The sequence below is a fragment of the Pelmatolapia mariae genome, linkage group LG7 (genome assembly GCF_036321145.2).
Source record: "Pelmatolapia mariae isolate MD_Pm_ZW linkage group LG7, Pm_UMD_F_2, whole genome shotgun sequence".
NCBI lineage: Eukaryota > Metazoa > Chordata > Actinopteri > Cichliformes > Cichlidae > Pelmatolapia > Pelmatolapia mariae.
The window spans coordinates 55,964,348-55,989,158 of NC_086233.1; the positions used below are offsets into that span (position 1 = coordinate 55,964,348).

A 24,811-nucleotide genomic window follows, 5' to 3' on the forward strand; every position below is an offset into this window, starting at 1 on the left:
AGTGTGTGCCTAATGAGAGAAGATGAGCCCAGGTTCCATACAATTCACATTTAATTTTTGTGTATCTGTGTGTAAACATTATTACATTCCTGAACCAGGACTGTTGAATCCACAATTAACTACTTCACAGAAAACCTGCTACGTCCGGCGTCACGTATTTGTGTGCTGAAAAAGCCTTTAAAAATCATCAGCGCACAGACTGCGCTGTCGGCACACTACCGATATCCTACTCAAACTGCACTTGACATTTTGCTGTTTTTTTTTTAACATATATGATAGAAGTGTATCCCATGTTGCACAGAGCCAGAGAGCTGATGAGACCGCTCAGACGACGCCTGTGATGTCCACCTGCTGTGAGAGACAATAACCAGATGTGAAGAGGAGAGTTTGACACATGCAAGTCTGCTCATTGTGGCTAATTACCAGGCTGAAGCATCTTTCTGTCAGCCACAGAGCCACACAGAAAGGGTGCTACAGTACACGCTGCTTTTTTCCCCCCCTAACCAAATTCATCCACACGGGTGAAGCCGAAACTCGTGTTTACTTGTGCTGGATTCTCAAAAATCTTCTCCGCCATCTGAGTTCAAACAGCAGAAATAGACTGAAGAAAACAACAAAGCAACCGCACTTATATCAGGATGCCCTGTCTGTCTTGATATAAAGTAATGAACAAACTCACTTGTTGAGGGCCTGCTTCTTCACGATCAACCTGGAATAGTTTTTTCAGCTTATCAAATCCCCGCACTAACCAACAATTATAACAGCTATCTGCTTCCTGAGCAGGTAAGTGAATCGAAAGGGTTGTAAAAGTCTGATTAACTCAGGGCTGGGGAGCTGGATAGTTAGATAGTGGGTGGGGAAATGGCGACCAAGACCGTTCTGTCAGATGTTCCTCTTTGCAAATATGCCACCGTGTTTCTGTGATGTGGAAGCTTATTATCTTATTAAGCATTCTTTTATTTCCCCCTATAAAACACTGGCAAAGGGAAGCGTGGAGCTCTTCTTGCTTCTCCTTGTAATAGCTTCTCACGGCTCCTCATTCTATTACAAAAGATACAACGGTTAGTTAAGACCCCACGAAACATTTCATTTTCTTTCCCTCTAATTAAATGTGTCTCAGATGAGCCCACTGAGCCCACTTGTCGGGTTGTCCTCCATTTGGAGTGCCACCAGAGTTTAATATATGGCATTAAACAGGGATTGAGGATGAAAATGAAGCCTACCTCCCATTGGGAATGTAATGGATGATTAGAAGACATAATCTTAGTAATACAGAAATCCTTTAGTTTCTGTCATTTTATTTAAGTTACTGTCTGTTAAATGTGGTAATGACTTTGGCTATTTTTGGCACAGTTAAAATTTCAAAACTGAGGTTATAAAATTCATATTTTGAAAATGCATAGAGTGCGTGTAATGAGTTTTTTTCCCCCCCAAATTTCTCATTTAAATGAATATACTGCAGGGGTTTTGTACATGGTTTTTCTATATGTTGTGTGAAAATGATGTTTCTGCATGATATTTTGGAGACACAACTAGCCTCGTCTTCTCCAAATAGGTACAGCTGAGCAAGCATATAAGCAAACCATTTCTACTGTAACAAAGCACGAAACAAACCACATGAACATTATCTGTAAATGCAGAACGTGAAGGAACCTCAGAGGCAAACAAAAGGTTAACGTGCTGAAAATAAAAAGTGAGGTCTATTGCAACATGCACATAAGTCATACTGTAATGAGGATGTTTTAAATAGATGTAACAATTAGTAAAGTCACTGTACCAGTAAATCATAAGGAAGTCCTGGAGCACTGGTTATCAGTTACCCAGAATGCCTCGGTGTTCTCCTGGGGTTAAACTCTGAAAGGTCAGACAGTGTCTCATTTACAGTTTCTGTAGCTTCCAAATGTAGGCGACGGACAATTAACACGAAGCTGGGTTGTAAACGTTAGGCTGTGACAATGGTATTTGTAACACACAAAAATGTTTTGTAAAAGCCTCCGAGAGTTCAATGTTTCATTCTTTGATGTATTTAAAGCTATTGATGAGGTTTAAGCATTTCATGCTCCCAGAAGGACACTTAAACTTTGACTGGAAGGAGACACTTGTGTTCACTTTATCTGCACTTAATTCATTTGGAGAAACATTTCTAGTAGGAGCCAATCCTGTAGTGGGTTTTTATTATTCTATAGTCAAGCATGTGATTACGGTATAACGTTTAAATTCATATGCTCTTAACTTTCCTCTCCACTTACACTGTGTGCAAAGCAATCTTTTATGATATACACTTATGTGGACCCCCTGTATTGTGTGTGTGATGTAACAAAGACGGCAGTAAACTTCATGTGTATGAAACTCCAAAGGGAGGCAGAAAGTGATGCACACAGGACTATTAGCCCTCAGTAATGCAGTTGATGCATTGGCTCTAGTCGTCTTGTTAACCCTTGAGGCTCCAGGCAGATAAATCCTGGTTTAAGAGATCTGGCAAACCCAGAGCTCACGCAGCAACTTGTGTCTACTGTTGCATCAACTACAGATCTGCCCAGACTCGTATATGACTTGAGCAGCTCTCTGTAACCACACATATTTTGCAGAGGGGATCGTTTTGAGCATTCAAGCTTATCTGCCTCATTTTGAACTTTCTTACAACCCTTGATTGTAAGATTGTTTTCTACATAGCTACTATTCTATAGGACACTGAGAGGGTGTAATCCCATTACAGTGGTTCAAAGACCTAAAAATGGCTTCACCTTAAACATAAAAGCAAATATTCATTGTTGTTAATTTAATGTTTGCTTCCTGTATGGTCCTGCCAGTCTGAAATTTACACTCAAGCAGCAAAAGCATGTAGCAGCATCAGATGGGACATCTCATCTAACTAATATTTATTCAAAAGCATCAGAAGGGCCCCTGATGTGTGCTGTAATGAATAAAACACGATGTTTATCCTTCCTGTTTAACGTTAAGTCCCCATGAACAGTCACGGGGACCAAGAGAATATTTACTTGTGTTGGGACACCGGGGAGTTGGATTATCTGCTGGCGGCTTTGTAGTTTTCTGAAGTTTCCCCGTGTGACATGTTCCAGGGAGAGTGCTCTTATTTACTCTCCGGTCCTGTGTGTATAGCCCTGCTCATTGTTTGTTCTTATGTGCCACCACTCCTGAGGACTGCGCTTCAGGAGAGAAAGAGGCGTACAAAGAGATAGAGAAAGGCCCGCTAATGCTGTGATCATTACATGGGAGGACACAGATGAAGATGTTGTCACTGCAGACGGTTTCAAAAGAAAAGGATTTGATATTGACTTGCATTTAGTGTAAATGCATTATTGCTTGACATGTATAAGAAAATGGGTTTACACCGCCTGATAAGAGTCGCCTGCAGTATCTTTTTGCACCGAATGGTGGCGACATTGGGTTTCCAAACAGTGTAGACGAGCCAGACCCGTGCCGTGCTCTTTTCAAACTGTTTCGCCTTCTTACTCAACCACCCGATTCGTGTCATCTATTTCTGCGATTAGACGAAGAAAAGAGTGTGAACAATTAATGTGACGCTCATTTTGCAAATTTTTTTTTCATACAATTACTTTGTGTTTGAGCTGAGAGTTAAAACAGTAGGTAGTGTGTAAGAAGAGTTGGAGATTTATTCGCTTATTAACAAGAAACCTGTGAAATAAATGGGATAAATAACTAATTCAAAAGTCTATACAAGGTTTTACATGCGGCCAGGGTCAAGAAGGTTTGTCTAATTAGTGTTTAAGAAGAGAGGCTGTAATAAATCTGACATAATTCGACTTGAAATATTTAAGTTGGTTAAGTGAAAAAATGAAAAAAGAACTTAAATGTCAAAAATGCGTGAAGCTACAGACCAGTTTAATTTATCGTTAAACTCTTAAGCGTAATTTGTTTTCTTTTGCTTGCTTTATTTTCATACGCATGCTAGAAAAAATCATTAAAATGAATATCAGGTTTCATGTGTAAATTTGTGTATGGACTTGGATGGTCCGAAAACTTCGTTTCTTTACTATTATGCTAATTACGTCCCGGGATCGCGCTGCTCATTGGCTGAGTCTCAGTCAATTTCATATTTCAGTCCTGACGTCAGGGCGCCTATAAAACTAAGCAATGCTTTTTAACTCGTCGGCTGACTGATCCCTTAGAAAAAAAAATCTATCAATCCTTGGGTGGAGTTTTTTTTCCCCCGTCTCCACAAGGCAACTATTTGCCCGGGACACGTACGTGAACCTCCTCAAATTGGCGCACTAATCCTAAAAGGAGCCATGAAGTGTTAAACGGTAGAAACGGAGAGAGCGGCGCTCAGATACCCGCACGCTGGGAGAGAGGGAGGAAACAGCGCTGCTCCAATGCGTCTGTGCAACACAGACTGAAGAGAGAGAAAAAAAAAAAAAAACTTATCGACTCACAAAACCTGAACCTGCGCTGCGCAATTAGTGCGAGAAAATTCACTTTTTCCTCCGGTTTTGAAGAAAATAAATAAAGAAATCAAGCTGGCTCAGTGCGTGTCTCAGCAGCCCACTTTGACAGGTGCTCCTCACCCCCTTTGGAGGACTGTCAACAGCAAGAGGATGGCATCAGAGCTGGCAATGAGCAACTCCGACCTGCCCACCAGTCCCCTGGCCATGGAATATGTTAATGACTTCGATCTGATGAAGTTTGAAGTGAAAAAGGAGCCGGTGGAGCCCGATCGCAGCATCAACCAGTGCAGCCGCCTGGTCGCCGGGGGATCCCTATCTTCCACCCCGATGAGCACGCCTTGCAGCTCGGTTCCCCCTTCTCCAAGCTTCTCGGCGCCCAGTCCGGGATCAGGGAGCGAACAGAAGGCGCACTTGGAGGATTTCTACTGGATGACCGGGTACCAACAGCAGTTGAACCCCGAAGCTCTGGGTTTTAGCCCGGAGGACGCCGTAGAAGCGCTGATCAGCAGCAGTCATCAGCTCCAGACCTTCGATGGCTATGCCAGAGGGCAGCAGTTCGGCGGCGCAGCCGGCGCGGGGGGCGCAATGGCCGGGGAGGAGATGGGATCAGCGGCCGCAGTGGTGTCCGCGGTTATCGCTGCAGCCGCAGCTCAGAACGGGGCTCCCCACCACCACCACCATCATCACCACCACCACCACGCAGGGGGACACCACCCCTCCTCCGGGTCTCAGTCCAGCGGCGGCCCGGGGGGAAACCACCAACACATGCGCTTGGAAGAGCGGTTCACGGACGAGCAGCTGGTGACCATGTCGGTGCGGGAACTGAACCGGCAACTGCGGGGGGTCAGCAAGGAAGAGGTGATCCGTCTGAAACAGAAGAGGAGGACGCTAAAGAACAGAGGCTATGCCCAGTCCTGTCGGTACAAGCGGGTCCAGCAGCGGCACGTTCTGGAGGGAGAGAAGACGCAACTCATGCAGCAGGTGGACCACCTCAAGCAGGAGATCTCCCGGCTGGCCAGGGAGAGGGACGCCTACAAGGAGAAATACGAGAAGCTGATCAGCACCGGCTTCAGAGAAAACGGAGGATCCAGCAGCGACAACAACCCTTCTTCCCCGGAGTTTTTCATGTGAGTCCCGGCTCTGAAAAGTTTTAATAAGCGAACCTCACCAAAAAAAAAAAAAAAAAAAAAAAGAGTTTGCGCGCTGCTAAAATAGGTTGTGTGTGATTGTGTTGAAGCTGCTTTTAGTTAAGGACTAAACCAGTTTTTCCCAATTTGTGTCATTTTAAAAGTATATTGATTTGTTTTGTTTTGTTTGTTTTTTACTTTCTAAAGAATACAAATTAGGAAAGGACTCTGGATAAAAATACAGTACCCATACATTTTTTTAAAAGGATTTCTCTCCACTTTGTGATGTTTGCCTTTATAGACACTGCATAAACTTACCATCCTGCTGCGACCGATCGCATAGCCTTCCTCCTGCGCCTCATCCATCCTGTTCCCTTTACACCCATATTTGTTTTGTGAATTAAAACAAAGAACTTTTCAGACTCAACAGCTTTATTTGATGTGATTTTGATTTTGTTTGGTTGTTTAAAGTCACTCTGTTTTAATATGCTTTACTTCATTTTCATGTCATTCATCCTGTCTGATGAAAAATATCCAAACTGCGCCAAAGTTTGGAGAGACTTGTGTGAGTTAAATGAAGCCATGCATGCTGGTCATGTACGGATTGTTTGTTTGTTTTTTCTTCTTTTTCTGTTTTTGTTTTTTTTATTCTACCTTTTTGTGAACTTGTGTATAATTGCATTATACCGTGACTGCATTGTTCAGTTTCACTATCATTTGGATTTTTTTTTTTAATTTGTAAAACAAGTGAACAGGGCTATTTATGCGCCTCTTTTCTTTAATGAAAGTTCACCGCGTTTTCGACCCTTTCAACATTTTATTGGCTTCTTTTGGAGCCTTGTGTGTGTGTGTGGGGGGGGGGGGGAGTGAAAGGGGACTTCATGTAAAGCAACAATGTGCTCAGTATTGATTTTTTCTGTTAGGCAATATGGCATCAAGATGAGCAGCATCTGCATATTTACTATAAGCAATAATTATAACATTTCCAACACTAGCACTAAAATTATTGCGATCAACAAGTGGAGCTGAAGATAAAAACAGAGCAGAAGCAGATTTCCTGAAAATATGTGGAGGACGGGCTACTTTATGCAACAAATGATCTTTGTCTTGTAGAAGTTCACTGTTCATGTGTTTTCCTTTCATTTAAGGAGGCTGATTAAGTTCACTCGGAGCCCTATGGGTCTTTTTTTTCCTCTTTATTTTCTGATAAACACACTGTGAACTGTTTGGAAATTGATGTTTAAGGTTCCCCCGGTGTTGCAGAATATTTAAGGAAAAGCATCAAGCAGCCATTCGTCTTTTTGTGACGCCCTGATTATCTGTTCAGTTAGAAACTGAACAGGACAGGTAAAAGGCACACGCCCTGTTCACTTTAAAAAGCTGAATCTAATGTTACCATTCGTCAATAAACCTCCATGAATGGAAACAAATGCACCTTCCTGATGATGTTCGTTTTTGTTCTGTTCAGTTTTACTGCTTGTTTGTCTCTGTGTCTTTGAGGCGACACCACACTCTGAGGCTTGTAACGAATCCGAATTTCCTCTGCGGGATTGCAATAACAAAAGCGTCTCGTTCATAAATGTGTTGTTTGCTTGGAAGCCGTGTAATTATCGCAGCTCTCAGACATCAAGTAGACTGCGATATTCCAACTTTGTGATCTGGTTCAGTTTATCCATGTGTTTTCCTTTAAATGCGGTTTTATCTTTTTTAATTTTTATTATTTTAAATTATCTTGGCAAATAATTTTAAGGGGTTTGTTTTAATGGCTTTTGCTTTTTTTTCTTTTCTTTTCTTTTTTTTCTTTTTCTTTTTTTTTTTGAAGAAAAAGGCGGCCTTCACCTGTTGCGTATTTAAAGACAAAATCTTCTTGTTCTTTTTAAGCGTGTGTGAAAATGAAAAAATAGCGCTCAGTTTTTCTTATATAATTTTTCGTTTTTCGCCCTGTGGCCTGATATCTGTCCTGCAGGTCACCTGCAAACGCTCAGTTAATGATTGATTTTAGAGTAAACTTGCACTTTTCACTCGGTACATGTCCACTTGTTGAACATTGCCTGTGGAAGGGTTTTAATTCAGATCGACCGCAGATAAAGCTCTGCGTGGCAAACGTGATGCATTTAGTTGTGTGTGCAGGCAAATGTGCGATTGAACGCAAACATGTCGCAATTGTTTTTCTGACGTGTCATTTGCCAGTCCACAATAATTCCGCAGTTTTGCATATTTTTTCTTTTCTTTTTGGAAATCAAATCACGCCTCATATTTTTAACCAAACAAAATTTTTTTTGAAATGCCTCACTTTCATTTCAATGAAAAATCCTTCGACTTGTGACATAAAAATGCTGAAAAGATTGAATTAAAGACACAGGAGACACGCAGGGGTAATTTGATTTGCTAGCGAGTGACAAGTCTTGTAGCCCTCCAACCTGCCGGGTAAATGTGGCCTGGGACGCCTTTCCTTCCCGATGAAGCCGGTGCATCCCTAAGAGGAGTATGGCTGCTATAAAAGCTGCACGGGGTCTGGTTCAGGCTCCCATACAAGGTCACTACAATGCATGCTGTTGGAAATCTTTGTGTGTGTGTGTGTGTGTGTGTGTGTGTGTGTGTGTGTGTGTGTGGCGCGAGTATATGTAGAGAAGTGCTACTGGGTTGTCCCTCTGAGGGACCTTTTTACAGAGTGTGTGCAGACTAGGAAAAGTGTCCATCTCGTGGAAACCTTAAAATGCACCACAGTGGTGAATGTTTCAGTGTAGGGCTGAAAACAAAGACTGTGGACTGTGTATTTGGTTCTAAGTCTCACTTGTACAACAGTGACACTGTCACCTGGCTCATATGGATTCCATGAAAGCCTGGAGTGAGGGACAAGATGGCAAAGCATGATCCACTCATGCCTGAAGGAAGGATTTTCTCTGTGATTAAAAGAGAGTGAGAGACAGGGATGGGGCCCAAGGAGGAGAGAGAGCAATACAGAGGAGAGGGAGGAGAGAGAGAGAGAGATATGCTGGCTGCCTTCCTGCTCCTTTCAGATGATAAACGATCAGAGATGCATCCTAGCTGAGAGGAGACGGCCTTTTAGTGAGCATGTGTCCACTAATTTATGGCCCTCCTATCTGATTAGGTCAATATAGTGTGCTATTTAATTACATTTGTGTTATAACCTAGAACTGGAGATACTATACTTCTTTCATGTCACCCCTTTCTTATGTGAGCCTGATAGGATTAGTGAGGTTTCCTCTGGACTTTGCTCAGGACGGCTCTACCTGTTTGTACAACAACAGTTTTGTGAATTTGTTAAGTAGCAGATCGAGGGCCGCTTTTGTGTCACGGTTCGCAAGCTTCTAGGGTTTGTGCTCCGGCATCAATGCGTAAGAAGGATAAAACGGAAAATTGCTGATCGTTGTAGGGCTGTGGAAATTGTGTGGGATGCCGGTTGTTTGTGGGTGTGTTTTGACCTCTAGACACACCAAGGGGCTGTGGGATTTAGTAGTACTGATTCACTTCCTGTTTTGGAGGAGGACAGAATGCACAGGAAACAACAATTCAGGGCTTCCTTCTCACTTCTCAGCAGCCATAATCACTGCTTCTTTCACTGTATTTTGCTTCCTCTGTTATTTGCACAGCATGAAAAAGTGTGTACACGCACCATATAGACACTCCACGTTATTAATCTTATCAGTATGAACTGTAATTCTGTTCTCTGGACCAGCATATTGACTTCTTCACTGTGATCATTTGCAGTCTGTCCAATGATTAGGTTATTAAAGATAATGTAGTTGTCTGCTGTCACAATATTGGACTCTCCCTTTCAGGTCAACTATGGGAAATCACTCTGAAATTTATCAGTATTGACATTTAAATCATCATCATGTACTTTGCTTTAATGTCTCAGAATTAATAGGACAAAAGGATATGCACAGTGGTTAGTGTCTGTTCGTGTGAGTGCTCAATAACCTGCCTGCATTGTCTTTTATGTGACCTTGTTGCAGAAGCGTGTATGTATGCTTTAAGGGAGGGTGGTAAATCTGTAAGAATGAGTCGTTTTGTCATGAAATTCAGATATTTGTAGTCTTCATTGTGTAATGCTAAAAATAAGAAGCTATGCATTTAATCTTTTTTTGTAGTAAAATACAATTGCAATTAATTTAAGAGCAACACAGTTAAAGTTCAAGCCCTTGCAGTAGATCTTTACCTGTGTTTGTTTTTCATAATGTAAAAATATATGTTATAATTTCATTCAGAGCTATCACCAACCACTGACTTAAAAAAAACAAAAAAGCTGCTCTTTTACTAAAATAATGTTAGGATCTGCATGTCTCATTCATTCAGCACAGCAACACGGCAGTTTTTACGTGTGTACGTTCATTCTCTGTCATTCCCTGCGAACGCTTCCTTCCCAAGCGTGGCAAACCCCTGAAAAGGGTTAAAAAGATTTTCGCATTCACAAGAGGAAACAATTTCAATCTCTCCTACTCATTCCGCATCTGCATCACTCCACACGATAAACATTTACATTTAAAGTGATTTAAATCGGCTGCCTTTATGCTCCTCTGTGGTCCGTCCATCATCTAGACCCGCAGTGCCCGAGCTTCTCTTCCTCTCTCGCCCTCTCGCAGTGTCCTGAGTTATGTCATTTATTTAAAAAGCTTAATAATTTAACTTGTCCGTCCTGTCACGGCTATGCATGTGGTAAAAAAGCAGCGGCTGTAAAACGTTGGTGGTGTTTCCTGTGAATGTTTCTGATTGGCTTTGCATGCTTATATTTTTTTTCCACAGGCCAAATACAATCATGGGCAGAGTGATTGAAATGTGATTGTGTGGATCCAAATCTACAGTGTTGCGCGTTAAATTGAGACAGCTTTAAATGCAGAGATGCAAAAGAATGTGCTTATAGACACTGGAGTAGATTTGCATTTACTTGTAGAGGAAGCTGTCCTCAGAATGCATAACTAAAGGGCAATAGATGAAAGCTAATTATGATTTAATTATAGGGGATCACAATATTCTGACTTGCAGATAAACATAACTGAGGCTGTGTTGATGTTTTCAACAGTGAGTTGAGTTTCAGGGCACAGAGTCAGTGAAGTGGTGTGTTTTGGACCGCGGCGAACGTGGTTTCGGGGAGGGGGGGGTGTTTGACAAGTGAGTGCATTATGCGACTGTGTGGGTGGGTGTGTGAGAAGCTGTCTGTGTGCATGTTTAGGTCTGGCTATGCATGAGTTTGTTTTATGCAGGGTGGAGCTGGAGCCAAGCCCGACCCCTGTGTGTTTTACCTGCATCTCAATGAAGCAAGAGGTGATTTACCCTTCTGCTGCAGCCACTTCTCTGTCTCTCTCTCTCTCTGTCAGTCCAGCAGACATTGATCTCTTTGCCAAGCAAGGTGACCGACAGTGTTTTCAGCTCTTCCAAAGTCTCTGCTTTCCCTTTCATTTGTACCTGGGAAAGGCCTTGACCCCACACGTTGCCGCTATGTTGTGGCCTTCTGCACATGGACCTCCCTTGTACAAAGCCCTGTTTGCATGTGTGTGTCAGTGCGTGTGTGTTTGAGTTGGAAAGTGGACATGCATGTCGACGCTATGTGTCTACGTGTTTCTGACCCTGTGCCTAACCAGCTCTGTGTTTACTTTCATGAACAGGTGCATGCAGTTCTTTGCAGATTCACTTCTGTGGGGCTTTATTTAAACTGCTGTACATCTGGGAGTCTCTCCATACTTTGGTGCTTTTTAAGGTCTTCTCTGTGCTGCAGGTCTGTAACTGGGAGCTGCTTCGTACCCGAACGCGTCAGAGTTCATTTGGTGCCAGTGTGAATCGGATTACAGGGAAATGAATGGCTTTCATTGTTGCTTAAAGATGGATTGAGGGGCATTAAACATCCTTCTTTTGCCTCATTTCTCACTCTCAGAAGCAAAAAGTTTTTTTTATTTTTTTTAGTGTGATTCATTACTCAGGTTTCCTTTATTCACCCTCATCGCTGCTGTGTCTTCATATAATGTCCACAGGTGTGCAGATCATACGTGCATATGTTTGCAAAAATATGCAAATACCCTGCTGTGGGACACCTATAAACACTGATGAATGTAAGCATGACCTAATGTAGGATTTTATCATTTATGATACATCTAATTATATTCTAATGAAATTATTTGCAAAAAAAGAAGCCTAAATTTGGATAGTTTTATGAAGAATGGAGTAGAAATTAAATTATAGGAGACTACAAAATAGTTTGAAAAATATTATAACAATGTGAACTGCAGTGATTTCCTTTTTGTACTAAACTGTTCTGTGCATACAGTTTTTTCTAATATATGTTATTAAAATAATTAAGTTACGTCTCATTGTCAGCATATTTGAATGCATCAGTCTGTATCCATGGTTTAGTAAACGAGCTGGATAAAAACTGCTTGAATTTAAACCTTTTATTCAAATCTAATTCCTGATGTTTAACTGATCAAAATATCCCTGTATTTAACACATTAAATACAAATTTAAAAAATGAATATGAATAAAAATTAGCTCAGAATCACTTGATATTATTTTAGTAACATAACAGGTTGGTTTTGGGGAACTGTACGAGCACCTCCTATTCATTATTCAGTCACAGCATTACCGGTTTTCTAAGCAGACTGAAATTACCCCTGACTTCATCTTTGCACTCTTCACAAAGTCACTTCTTTTTACATTCACTGCCAGTTTTGGGAACCAGATAGTCATCACTTAATATCTGAAATATGTTGTGTTTACACCAATGTGCACTTCTGTTTCATCGAAAAGTGTGTTAATGTTTCGTCCTGTTTTGTTTTTTGCAGGACGTCAAGAAAATTCCTTCATCTGTGATAGAGAGCTGTGCCCTCTCGGCCCCACCACCCTGGAGTCTGAGGTAACTTGATGCTCATCTTTGACACTTTCAACAAAAACAACATCTTTAAAACATTTTTTGCTGTTTTTGATGCAAGGTGAAAACAAAATTTAAATTAATATTTTAATGTTTGGTGGCACTGGAGACTAAATCCAGCAGATTCAACTAAATACAGGCCATATTCTTACTAAGATTTTAATGATACAGCTTTCAGTAGCCATTAAATATACGCAGCAACAAATAATTCGTTTTTTTTTTTATATTTTATTGCCCAAATTCTAGAGTTATACAAAAAGGTCTCAGAATTAATCTCCTTTACTCGCAGGTTTCAGCACAAAACAAAATAGATTTAAAATGAAAAGAAATGCATCAAGCAAAACATTAATTATAAACAATAACCATACTAGAGAGCTGCTTATGCATTGTTTTAACTCCTGAAAGCTCTCTTTATGTTTTATTACATTATTGTAGAGAAGTAGAAAAGTTGAAAACTACTATAATATTTCTGTTACCTGCTTTGTGCTCTTAATTGAAACACGTTAAATACAGACAGGATCTCCTGATAAAAACTATTGAAACTTCAAATCTTTAGCTCTGATCAGTATTTTGATAATCAATATTTCAGTTCATCTAAAAGGTTCATCTTTGCATCAGAGATTAGATTAAACGATTTGCTTTAACAAGGAAAGCAGACACCTGCTGATTATCATTACTGCCTTTATTTCTCACTTCACAACCAAACTCATCGCTCTCTCGCAGCATCCATTGTATGCGATGTTTGGCATCACTGTGTTGGGGCTCTGACAGTGCTGCTTGAATGACGGAGGGGTGACATGCACCGAACTCATGGGATGAGACCAAAACCTTTCACCTCTGTCTTGACCCCCTGACTTCCTGTGTCCCCCTCTGCTCACTCTGCAGAGACAGACACTATACAGTATTGTTTTGTTTTGTTTTATTTCTGGCAGATACACAGATGGAGGGATGTGGGATTGATGAGTGAGAGAAAGCGAAGACTAGATTTTATACTGTGACAATTGCAGTAGGAAAACACAGGCTATAAAAGCAAAAAAAGGAAGGATGGATGAAAGGAACTGAGAAAAACTTAAGACTGGAGGTAAGAAACTGTGGAAAGTGAGGCGCCTGCATTTGAATGCAGACATACACGCCGGGACGAGAGGACAGAAGGAGGTTAGGAGGCGAGGTAAGGGAGGAACGCATGGCGGGAGGGCTCCTGGTCGTGGATGCAGACAGACAGGCAGGGAAACCAGAGGAAGGCGGTGACCTTCTCTGCTGCTGGAGGATCGAAGGCTTTATTTAAAGGCCTGGTCAATGCTGGGTGCTGCTGAGGTATCAGCCTCGCAGCCAGGCGACTCATCACCACTGTAATACAACTCTCTAATGCTAACCCCCCCCCTCCCACTCACACACACGCGCACACACACACACACACACGCACACACACACGCACAGGACAGGACACTCTCTGGACACCTCAGGTTTTACACTGTACAATCAGGAGGCTGGACAGAGGAAACTACCGCATCAGCATCAGCTAATTTTACCATGCAGCAGGCAGCACACTCTACTTTCTTCATGTGCTCAGCATTGTGAAGCGCACGCCGGTTTTGCTTTTGACACACTCTCCATCACCGCCTGTTATTTTGCTCTTGACTGATAACGGCCGATGTGAACATTTTTATATGTGAAAGCATGGCCATAGCGTGGATGCAGGCGGGGAAAGAGTTAAAAGCTGACAGAATGCAGCCTGCTAAGGCAGGACTCGTGCATCTGTTGGTGTGAGCGGAGCACGTGTTTGCGTTCGCGCATGTGTGTGTGGCTGCAGCGCGAGGACACCTGCGTGCTTCAGCACTTTCTGACTGTCAGGAGCTCTGAGGTCACAGGCAGAGGGAGTGGAGAGGGCACATTAGAGTAAGCTTCAGAGCCCCCACCCACACACCACGCCTCTGCCGTTTCTTCCCTCCCACCACTTCAACCCTCACTTTTCCTCCTTCTTCCCCCTGTTATCCCCTCTCCCCGTCATCCCTCCTCCTCTCCTCTTCCCGCTCACTCCGGCTCGCCTTCTCCTCGTGGTGACGGGGTGAGTCAGCCACTCGGGGGGGAGGAGGGGGCGCATAGGGGCAAGGTGCCTCCGTGGCTGACAGCAGGCAGGTCAGGTTTTTGTAGACACGGCAGAGGAGGAAGGACACGTGTGCACACGGAAGCTTTAAGGTGCGAGTTTACGGTGAGGTAGTGAGCACATCTTTAAATGGACATATGGGGTGCATACGTAAAACCCCAAAAAGCTTTTGCAAAAGATGGTGGATATTAACAGTAAGGTTATAAAATAAGGTTGGCAGTTTATGAGAAAAATTAAATAGGTACATAGGCACAAATAAGATAGTGATACGTTGTATCTCCTGATAACTTTTCAATATTTTGCAGCGCATATAGTAAAAACTCAAATCAAATCACCTTTTTCAGCTTCTCAGAAAACATTCTGGAGGAAATCTGTATTGAATTTTAAATTTAGATTAAGCACAACTTAATTTAAATAAAAATACAAGTTCAGGTGATTAACAGTGCAGTTCACTGTATGCCCCAACACTGAAGTGTCATTTATGAAACACTGAAGTTGTGTTGCACTCATTTGTCATCAGCAGCAAACGGGATTTTTTTTTTTTCCATCCACAGTTTGACACACTTCACTATCCTTCACTGCCTTGGATATATATAACTACTAGCTGCCTATAGTGAGACTCATTACAGTGTTAGAGTTTCGGCAGTGACACAGACGTCATCGCTCCATCCAGAAAATCCAAATGACAGTGAGGATATGAACAGGATGTATGCTCATTATTAGGCCTGGTCTGAAAAGAGAAGGGACCAAGTGGAACTGGGTCGGTGTTAGAAATAACAAAAAGACGAGAAATTTCACTCCGTGCAGTTGTAAAGACACACAAGACGAACACAGAATAGCCGTGTTTTAGATTCAGATTGTTTTTTCTAAAGCGTGTTTTTATTTCTAAGCCACAGATTAGATGCTACTTGATGAGGATAAAGTTTCACCCCCGAGCCAAACCTCTGAACATCAAGTCACTTTTCTTTTCAACTAACATTAATATATGAATTTTTTCTCCTTTGTTTCAGCTGTTTAAGCCTGATTTGTGTTGTTTTATTCAAACATAATTAGTTGTAAAGCTGTTACTGCTGCACGCGTGTGTGTGTTTGTGTTTGAGCCTCAGAGCCACTGTTGTCCTCTGGTTGTTACTGTGTGTTCACAGCATGATTGAGAGTGGAACTTGCGATGAGCCGGAGGTTAGTGTGATATAATGTATTCCCCTGAATCACCGCAGCCAGCAGCCCGGGGCCTTCCTCTTGCCCGCAGCCTCCTTTTCCTTACACACACACCTTCCACACTCCCCTCGCATCACCGTCCTCTCCCTTTCTTCCCTGCGGTGACTACCCAGTGTTAGCTGCTTAGCACTGCACGCAGTGTCTAATTGAATTCCAACGCTTAGGCGTTAGCTCCTGATGCTATGTTAACACAGCACAATACTAACAATCCTCAGGACGTGTTCAACACTCTTCTTTTAATGAGAAAATTAGTGCTAAGCTCATTTTGGCAACACATGATTTATTCAAAGCTCCAAACTGTGTCTTCTGTATCCCCTAAAGGATCATTTTTTATAGCCATCAGCAAATCAGCACTTCATATACACACATCGAGAACATGCAGAATATGTCTTGTGGATACGCCGCTGGTACACTTGTGTGTGCGTCTCCTCCTGCTTCTCATGCTTCCACTTGAGTGTATCCATTGTCGCTTATATAAATGTGTCTGCTGGTCTTTCTGCATCCATATTGCTGGCGATGCCGTCCATCCCCTCTCCCTGACACCTTCACTTTTATTCCCTGGCTCTCAAACATTAGCTCTGGGCTTTAATGGCACATATTTCCTGGGCCCGGCTGAAACGGGATGCATCTTCTCCTTGTTAGCTTGATAAATAACCAGGCTGCTGCGAAAGTGCTGAATTTTAGCTTTCAGCCTCTATTTTCTGCTGGATGACATTAATTTTAAGTGCTGAGAAGGAGCTAACTAATACAGACAAATAAATAAGGAGGTGGGAGGGAAGGTGCAGAGGTGCTGGAGTCAGTGCTGTCCCTCCCTTCCCCCCCTTTACCTGTTTACACACAGGCATTCATAGACGCAATATGCAAACCTGCAAAAATATACCATACACACAAATGGTGCAAAGTCAAGCAAGCGCACACACTCCGTTTCTCAATAGGCGCCTCTGTTGTTGTCCAAACTGTAAAATCAGCTTGTCCTGTTATAAGCACAGCTCCTGCAAAGTCAAATGTTTGACATATTGGAAGCAGATAGTTGGTCAGTCAATCAGTAAGGAAGATTGGCTTCATTCATCTCAATTTATTATTTGCATTTCTTATTTTCTCTTTCAGTGTTACTGATTTTTTTTGCAATATGGTGGGAGAGCTCCATCTGGAGCACAATGATCTGGATTAAACTGTATTTATGTGTATTTAGAGACAACAAAGCAGAATAATTAAGTAGTAATTTTTTTAAATTTTCTTTTTTAGAAAAGACCCCAAAAATGGTTTCTAGCTTTAGTAGTTGGTACCGATGAGTTTTAAACTGTATCTTTTTATATCCCCTCTTGCTCTCACAATTCCCATTATTAATGGATTGATCTGTACTGTGTTTGTTTTCATGATTGTTTTCTTGACACTTCAGTGTCAGTTGAACCTTTGTTAGCTGTACCTGGTTTGCTCCTGAGAAAAGAATGGGGGGGAAGAAAATTAGAATAGTAAAATTAGGTTAGAATAAAAGATTAAAGATGAATCTAGTCATGTTTTACTTTTATCTTTATGCCTGTCCATTTTTTCAATTTTTTCCAACCTTTATTCTTTATAATTATTTTTATCATTACATTTCCAGTTTCGCAATTTATGATGCAAAACTTCACTTTTGGAAAAACACACAACACATTGCCAAATAACAACAAAGGCATGGCATAAAGGTGTTTTACAGCTGATTTATAAACAAAAAGCAAAGAGACATCAACCAAACACATGAGCCAGAACTGATGATCTATTTTTAAAAGCTTTAACGTGCAAAATTATTCGCATGTATTATATGTTTATCTTAAATGTTTTACTAGGAGGTTTTTCCCCCCTCAAAATTGGTTTAAGCTGAGCACACACACAGACACACATACACACATGCACACATGCACACACCGTGAAGTGACTGTGGCTTAGACACCTCATACATTATTTTAACAATGTATAGTGCAGTGAATAAAAAGGTCAGTGGTTGGGAACTAGCTTCATGTAACAATAAGATGCATGGACAGAGCGCTGCAGACCCTTCAGTCAGCATCTTGCAGCTGAGCGCTGTGAGGATGACACACATGCAAACTGGAGTGACAGATTCAACTCTAGGCTGTGTGTGTGTGTTTGTGTGTGTATGCACCTAGTGTTTATGGGTGGCCACAATGAAACACTTTAAAACAATAAATTTGCGTGGGCTGTCAATGCTGATTGCACAAATTTCCCTTTTGCCCTTTGTATCACTTTGATAAATGTCTTTTATTATGACATTTTAAAGCAAAAGAGGAGCAGAGATTTAGGTTTTTTTTTTTAATTAATTAATTAATTTTTAAGTGGTGCTTTAAATTGGACCATTTCTATTTTTGTGACCATCAAAACACACTCTCTCCCTCTCTAGATGCAATGCAAGCAGTGCGTGTTTCTGTTTGCAATGCAGGGTCTAATCTTAAGGGTGTATTTATCACATGCTGTCATGTTGTGGTCACATGACCACACGAACCACTGCCAGCAATTAAGGCTGATAAATCACTCATTTACAGCGAGCGAAGGAGGGACAGAGTTGGGTATAGCGGAAACAAGAGAGTGATAAGAGAGAGGGAGAGGAATAATGGATCGCCTGTACCACTTCACAGAGATTTTCCTCTTTCATTTTTTTAACAGCGTTGAATGTTTTTGTGTTCGGGCGTTGTATAAACTCTTGCCAGTGAGGCTCATTGACTCATACAGGCAGAGACAAAGAGGCAGATGGTAGTTGTTTGTGGGGTTTACTGTGATTCTGACCTGACTGCACTGCTTTATTTATTTGTGTTCATGTGTGCAGCTGTGTGCATGCCTGCACGAGCAAATGCAATAGTGTCATGACAGAGAAAGAGATTCAGAGAGCACATACGCAGAACTGTCAGTTCACCCTCGTCGTTCGCTGCTGATGGATTTCTTCCCAGCCTAAGCAGGAGACTAGCTACTCCGGATACCAAACTATACTACAGCATGCTTTATTGTTGTCAGTGCATAAGTGGAAATTCTCTTATAGTTAAAACTTTGGCATGCTTTGATTTTTACATCTTTGTGACCTCACCTTATAGAAATTGAGCACATAAGCTCAAGCTTAGGTCTGTTCCTGGATGTGAATGTGTTTTAAGCTGCGTAGCATCTGTATAAGTTACATCAGAAAGTGTGTTTCAGCAGCAAGGGTCAGTGCTATGCTGACAGTCAGCCTGCGCACTCACTTGAAAAGGCTGATTAAAGATTCATGACAAAACAAAATAAAAGAAGAAACAGCCCTCTTTTAATGGGCTGAAGATAGGAGAGGAGAAGAAGAGAGGAGACAAGCTGTGGTTTCTCTGCCGACAGTCGGAGCTCTCATTCATTAAAGACAGCAATCGCTAACTGGCTAAAGTCTTTACAATGTGACCACTGAGAGTCAGTTGAGTCAGTCAGGTTTCCTGCTGCAGAGTGAGTGTTGCAGCAGAAGATTAGGATTCAGCAGTTGCTGTGTGTGAGTGTGTGACTATGTTTTTGTTGTTTAAAGAGTTACAACTTTTTCAAATCAACTGCCTGTTTGTGTACTGTGCAGAAAGACCTCTATGGTATAGTGTGCGTTTGTGTGTATGTGTTAACGCTGCATTCAACAGAGGCAGGGAGGGCCCTGCTGTCTGTGGCTTTACCAGTAGAGTGATTCTGAAAGCTGGTTCCTGCGACAAAAGCAGCTCTTCTGGGGAGAAAAATAATCTGTGTACACATTAACTGTACCAGAATACAAAGTCAACGCTGAGTGTGTGTTTGGGGGTGTGCGTGTGTTTGTACTTGTGCAGTAAGTAAAGTATTGCCAAAGACTGTGAAGCATGCTAAAATCTTCCAAAGCAGAGGATGTGAGTCCCTTCATTCTCTCTGACTTGTTTTCTAGTTTTGGCAGAAATGCCTTTTAATATGTTTATATTACTGTGGTTTTATACCATAATGTTTGTGTGTGCGTGTGTGTGCATGTGTGTGCGTGTGTTTTCAAATATATATTAATAAAATGACTGAACGCAGGTGGAAGTATTAGCATGTGTAGGGGATTTCTTGTGCTTTAAACACCATTATCCTCCACATTTCACATCATCTATATAAATCCACGCACACGCACACACACTCGAGCATACTTGTGTGACATAGGAAGAGTGCTGACCTCTTTCTCACTCTCTTCGTCTTCCTCATCTGCTCTGGTTCAAGGTTGAGACACATTTGAGTACAAAAAGGGGAGGAGACGCAAGGGAAGGAGGAGCCAACGGGCTAGAGAGGCACAAGCACGCTCACTTTTGGCACGTTTGAACATATTGTCCTACCTATATAAACCACCACCTCTCCACTGCCCTCTTTTTACATTCAAACCCTACTATGTGAAAGTGCTAGTGACCTCTTTGTCTTCTCAGAAGTTATTTACCTCTTATATACCTCTGTGTTAAGTCTTAGAGGCGCTTTATTCATAATCAGTGCGTAATAAAGAAATAAATGAATGTAAGGGAAGTTCAAACTCGCATCTCTGACAGTGTTTCCCTGATCCGGATAGGTGCAGCAGTGTATCCTATACTGTATATTTTATGTGGCTTTATCTTGAGTGAATTAAAGGGCTTGTAAAGAGTGGAACGTTATTAGCGTCAGACCACCTGGGGTGAACATCTGCAGTCTCAAACGGCAGACCCAACATACATCACTGTTCCTCCTCTCCATATTCACTGTCAAATATATGCGCGCACACACACACACACGCACACGCACACACACGCACGCACACGCGCGCGCATGCACACAGCTCTCCTTTCAGATGACTTATGTTTTAGTGACATGCATATGCAGTTGCCCATTCCTGCAACGATGCATGCTGTTTATTAAAGAACCTACATTGTCACAAGTTAAATGCATGTTCTGTGCCTCTCGTCAGCCAGAGGTCAAAGGTCAGCAGGTTCACGTCAGAGCCTAGCTCACAAATGGTCAAACTTTAGGTTCATTCGCGGAGCTCTGAAGCACTCTTCTGCATTATTCTGCAGAGTGTTTGCATTAAACCTTTTTATTTGTTTATCTTATTTTTGTTGTATTATTCCTACAGTAACTAATCTCCTTTGAATAATTAGATGTTCTTTTCATGTTCTATTAGGACTGTTTTTCTTCACGTCTCTGCTCGAACACTATATTTTCATCTTCAAAGTGAAAGCTAAAATAGGGCGATCATTGCAATTTAATTACTACAAATCCCTTTGTGAATTTGCTCTTGTGTTTGTTTACATGCATAGATTTGCCAGCTTCTGCACTTTTGTGCGCGTTTGTGTATGCTTCAGTGGATGCCTTTACGTTCCTGTGTCGTTCCGTATATGCCCTTTTATTTTTAGTGTGTGTGAGTGTGTGCAAATGAGGTCGCAGTGGGGTTTATTTAAATAGATAAGATGGTGTTTTATTCCCAATCAGAGGAATCTCCTGTCGCATTTCAGTCTCTTCATAATAACCTCCAGCATTGCTCCACAACCCCCTGACACACATGCACATGTGCACATATACACACACACACAGAGTATTGCAGACACTGCAGTTTTTTCTCTCTCTGGGGTAAAAGGCTTTGATAAATGAAAATAAATACTTTTCTTCATATGAGTAACAGGAGGGGAAAGAAGCAAATAGCTGAAATGACAGGAGGCCTCTGACAGTTTGATGCCTCAGTACAAGCAAATATATGACAAAGAAACATTTTCCAGAAGTGTGTATGAGTGTGTGTGACACACTGTGTGAGTGTGATGCAGTTGAGCACTAAAACACAGGTACACCCCTTAGTCATTGCGAGCAATAAAAGAGAAAAGGAAAGTGATTCAGGGATGTGGGCCGAGGAGAAGGGAGATTCAGCAACTGGCATGTAGGCTGACATGTTAACTGAGTAACAGTAAGAGGGGAAAACACAGCACAACACATGATTTAGAGGAAACCGGTTCTCCTCTTCAGTTTGTTTCTCTCACTGCAAGGTCATGTAGGAGCCTCCCGCTTTCTCTCTCTCCACCTTTGTTTCCCTCTGCTCCTCCGGACCTCATTTCATTCAACACTCCCGAACCTCCGACAGCTCCATAACTATAACTCTCTCCTCGCCGTCTTCTCCTCCTCTCTTCTCTTCATCCACAGCTAAATGACTCTGTCAGAAATAAAGAACGCTTATCTTATCTACTGCCTCCACTCTGCTGTCTCTTTCCCTGCCAGTGTCACACACAAAAATAGGCACACACAAAGAAAAAAATAACATTGAATGGGCAAAAAATAAAAAATAAAACAGCCAAAAATTTTTAAATGCACTTTGAATAATTTTTAATATTTTATGAAGCATCTTAATTATTCCTCTGAGATGGAAGTTTCACTCTTGTTCAGCAGCATTCAGCTGGTTGCACTGACTCAGTTTTCACCCACATGCCAGAAAGAAAGATTTACAGCCCACAGTGTGGCAGACAGGTAGATGGAGGCTTGACAGAGGACAGGTGTCCACTCATTCTGTTCTGCACAATGAGTGGAAACCCCACTCCAACACACACACACACACACACACTCACACACTCTCTCACACTCTTCCTCTTCTTCTTTTCCTGTCACTCCCTTCTTCTCTCTTCCCTGTGGTGTGGAGTAGAGAGAGGGATCTACAGCTATCTGCAGCCTGTGGAGGGCTTACTGTCTGTTTTTGTCTTTGTGTGTGTGTGTGTGTGTGTGTGTGTGTGTGTGTGTGTGTGTGTGTGTGTGTGTGTGTGTGTGTGTGTGTGTGTGTGTGTGTAAGCCACCTACCAGCCACTCAGTAGGGGGCCACATAGGGCTGAGGAAAGAAAGAAAGATGAGGGGGTGGGAAAGAGTGTGATAGGGATAAAACTCTCAGCAAGAACAAACACATGGTAACAAACGCACACGCACGCACACACACACACAGCTCAGCACGTGCTCCAGCAATCTGTTAGGTCTCCCTGAGCACTCCATCACTAATAGTCACGATACAGAGTGCAACATGGATTTTAATCAGCATGTATTGTGATGACTTTGCCTTTCTGTTGCCTAAAAATGCGCACACAGACACAAAGTTGGCCTACATACAGTGTACAGTTCAGAGGGATCAAAGGTTATGAGTATACTGCATCGACTGGTGCACACGTATGTCGAGGTTATGCATATGTTTATTGAACCCCGTCCAGTTCGGCCACCTTAGTCGAGTAAATTAGCTTCGTGTGCTCTATATTATTCAGGATCGTCCTTTGTTCGCTGTTCTGGGAGCTTGTGCAGCAAGAAAACGACAGAGGAAAGGAAAGAATGAAAGGGAACACGCTCGCACCAAACAAACAGCAGATAAGTGTGTATGCAAGGATGTGTGAGAGACGGAGAGATGAAAAGAGTGATAATTCCTCCGCTACCCTGAGGCCTCTTGCAGCCTCGCGGGCTCCCTATAGGTCCCCTGACACATGCCTGAGCAGAAAGCTGGGGCCCGCTAATTGGCCCCTGTGATAACACCAGAGACAAAGGTAAAGTGTGTGTGGAGACGTTTTCATATTACAGCAGTGCTGAAAGCTCACATTTTCTACAAGTAATACGTTGTTGGTTTGTTATTCTGCTTTGAAGGGTGTTTGATTTGTAAGCTCTGAGTACATTTAAGATCTGCTAGCTTACTGAAGTCGGAAGGCACCGAAAGACAATTAAAGCATATACACTAGTTCAAAGCGCAGCTCCAGCCTTTAAACGGCTTGTTTCTCTAATTGTTTCATTATCTCAGTATGCTTATTAAATGTGCGATAATTGTTAATTACCACATGAGGATTTGTAAAGGATTTGTCTTGAGTATCAAAACAAATTAATTAAACTGAACACATTTAAAACAACAGCAATGATAACAGCAGGTGCAGTGTTTGTGTGTGTGTGTGTGTGTGTGTGTGTGTGTGTGTGTGTGTGTGTGTGTGTGTGTGTGTGTGTGTGTGTGTGTGTGTGTGTGTGTGTGTGTGTGTTATTTTAGATGCTGCGCTTGTTTGTTTGAATCTCTGTTTAATTGAGATTCATAGGAGGAATTTAAATAAGATTCAAATGAGATTCATAGCTAAGTGTAGCAGCACAGGTAATATGCAGATTGGTTTAATGATGATTCAGTGTATCTTGCAGTCTAACGAGAGTTAGATTAGACCATTGGAAGACGTTGGCTGAAATCATTACTGTGGTTGGAGGGAAAAGCGGTGGAAGAAAAGGAACTGTTGTTAAAAGGCATTTAAATGTAAATGGAATTAAAGTATTCTGAAAGGCAGATTTCTCAAAGATATTCTGTAATGTGATTTAGGGAAATCCATGCTTAAATACAGCGTGTGTCAAAAAGCAACAAAAAAAGCAGTTTATATCTAAATACCTTTGAGACAAAAAGCACTTTCAAAATGAATACAGTCTGTAAAAGGGAAAAAAAAAGGCTTGGATCATGTAAAATTTCAGGCTGTGAAGCTGTGCAGGGTTTTTGTTTTGTTTTTTTCTAAATTGTTGTCTGGGATAAATTCCTCTGGTTGTTTATAGGACAGCAAAGACACTGAAGGCTACTGTACATCTGATTTCATACACTTACCAGTTTAATCTGTGTAACATCCAGATGCTCACGACAGCTGGGACATTATAAGTAAATAAAACGTGGCTCCTGAGCTTGCACATACAGGCATGCACACACGTCAACACTTATTCCTCGGTTGCCTTCCATACATGCGCAACGAGTTGTTTCTTTTCCCTTCTCCTGCTGTACATACGCCTGGACAGATGTGCACTGCTGGATACTTTATATTTATCTATAGTGGGCTCACCATAATTAAATTGATGGGAAAAGGCGTTACTAGTGTGTGTGTGTGTGTGTGTGTGTGTGTGTGTGTGTGTTTTGGAGGCTTTAAAGGGGGTAAAGGAATATATTTGACTCTGTGATCGGCATAAATACTCATAATTCTCTTCTGTGGGATGTAATCAAATGCTGCACTTATTATATATACATAATCCTGAACTTTAATATAACAAATATCAAATGTATTATATTAATTACTAAATCATATTCATGA

General features: G+C 41.7%; 1 protein-coding gene across 1 annotated transcript in view; it reads left to right on the plus strand.

Moving 5' to 3' along the window:
* Positions 1–4,195: 4,195 nt before the first annotated feature.
* LOC134631471 (transcription factor Maf-like) overlaps positions 4,196–24,811 on the plus strand; it is a 45,531-nt gene continuing 24,915 nt past the window's right edge. The window contains exons 1-2 of the mRNA XM_063479854.1: positions 4,196–5,554; positions 12,352–12,422. Coding sequence (XP_063335924.1) covers positions 4,578–5,554; positions 12,352–12,379 — 1,005 coding nt within the window. The 5' untranslated portion in view covers positions 4,196–4,577 and the 3' untranslated portion in view covers positions 12,380–12,422. The remainder of the gene's footprint in view (positions 5,555–12,351; positions 12,423–24,811) is intronic.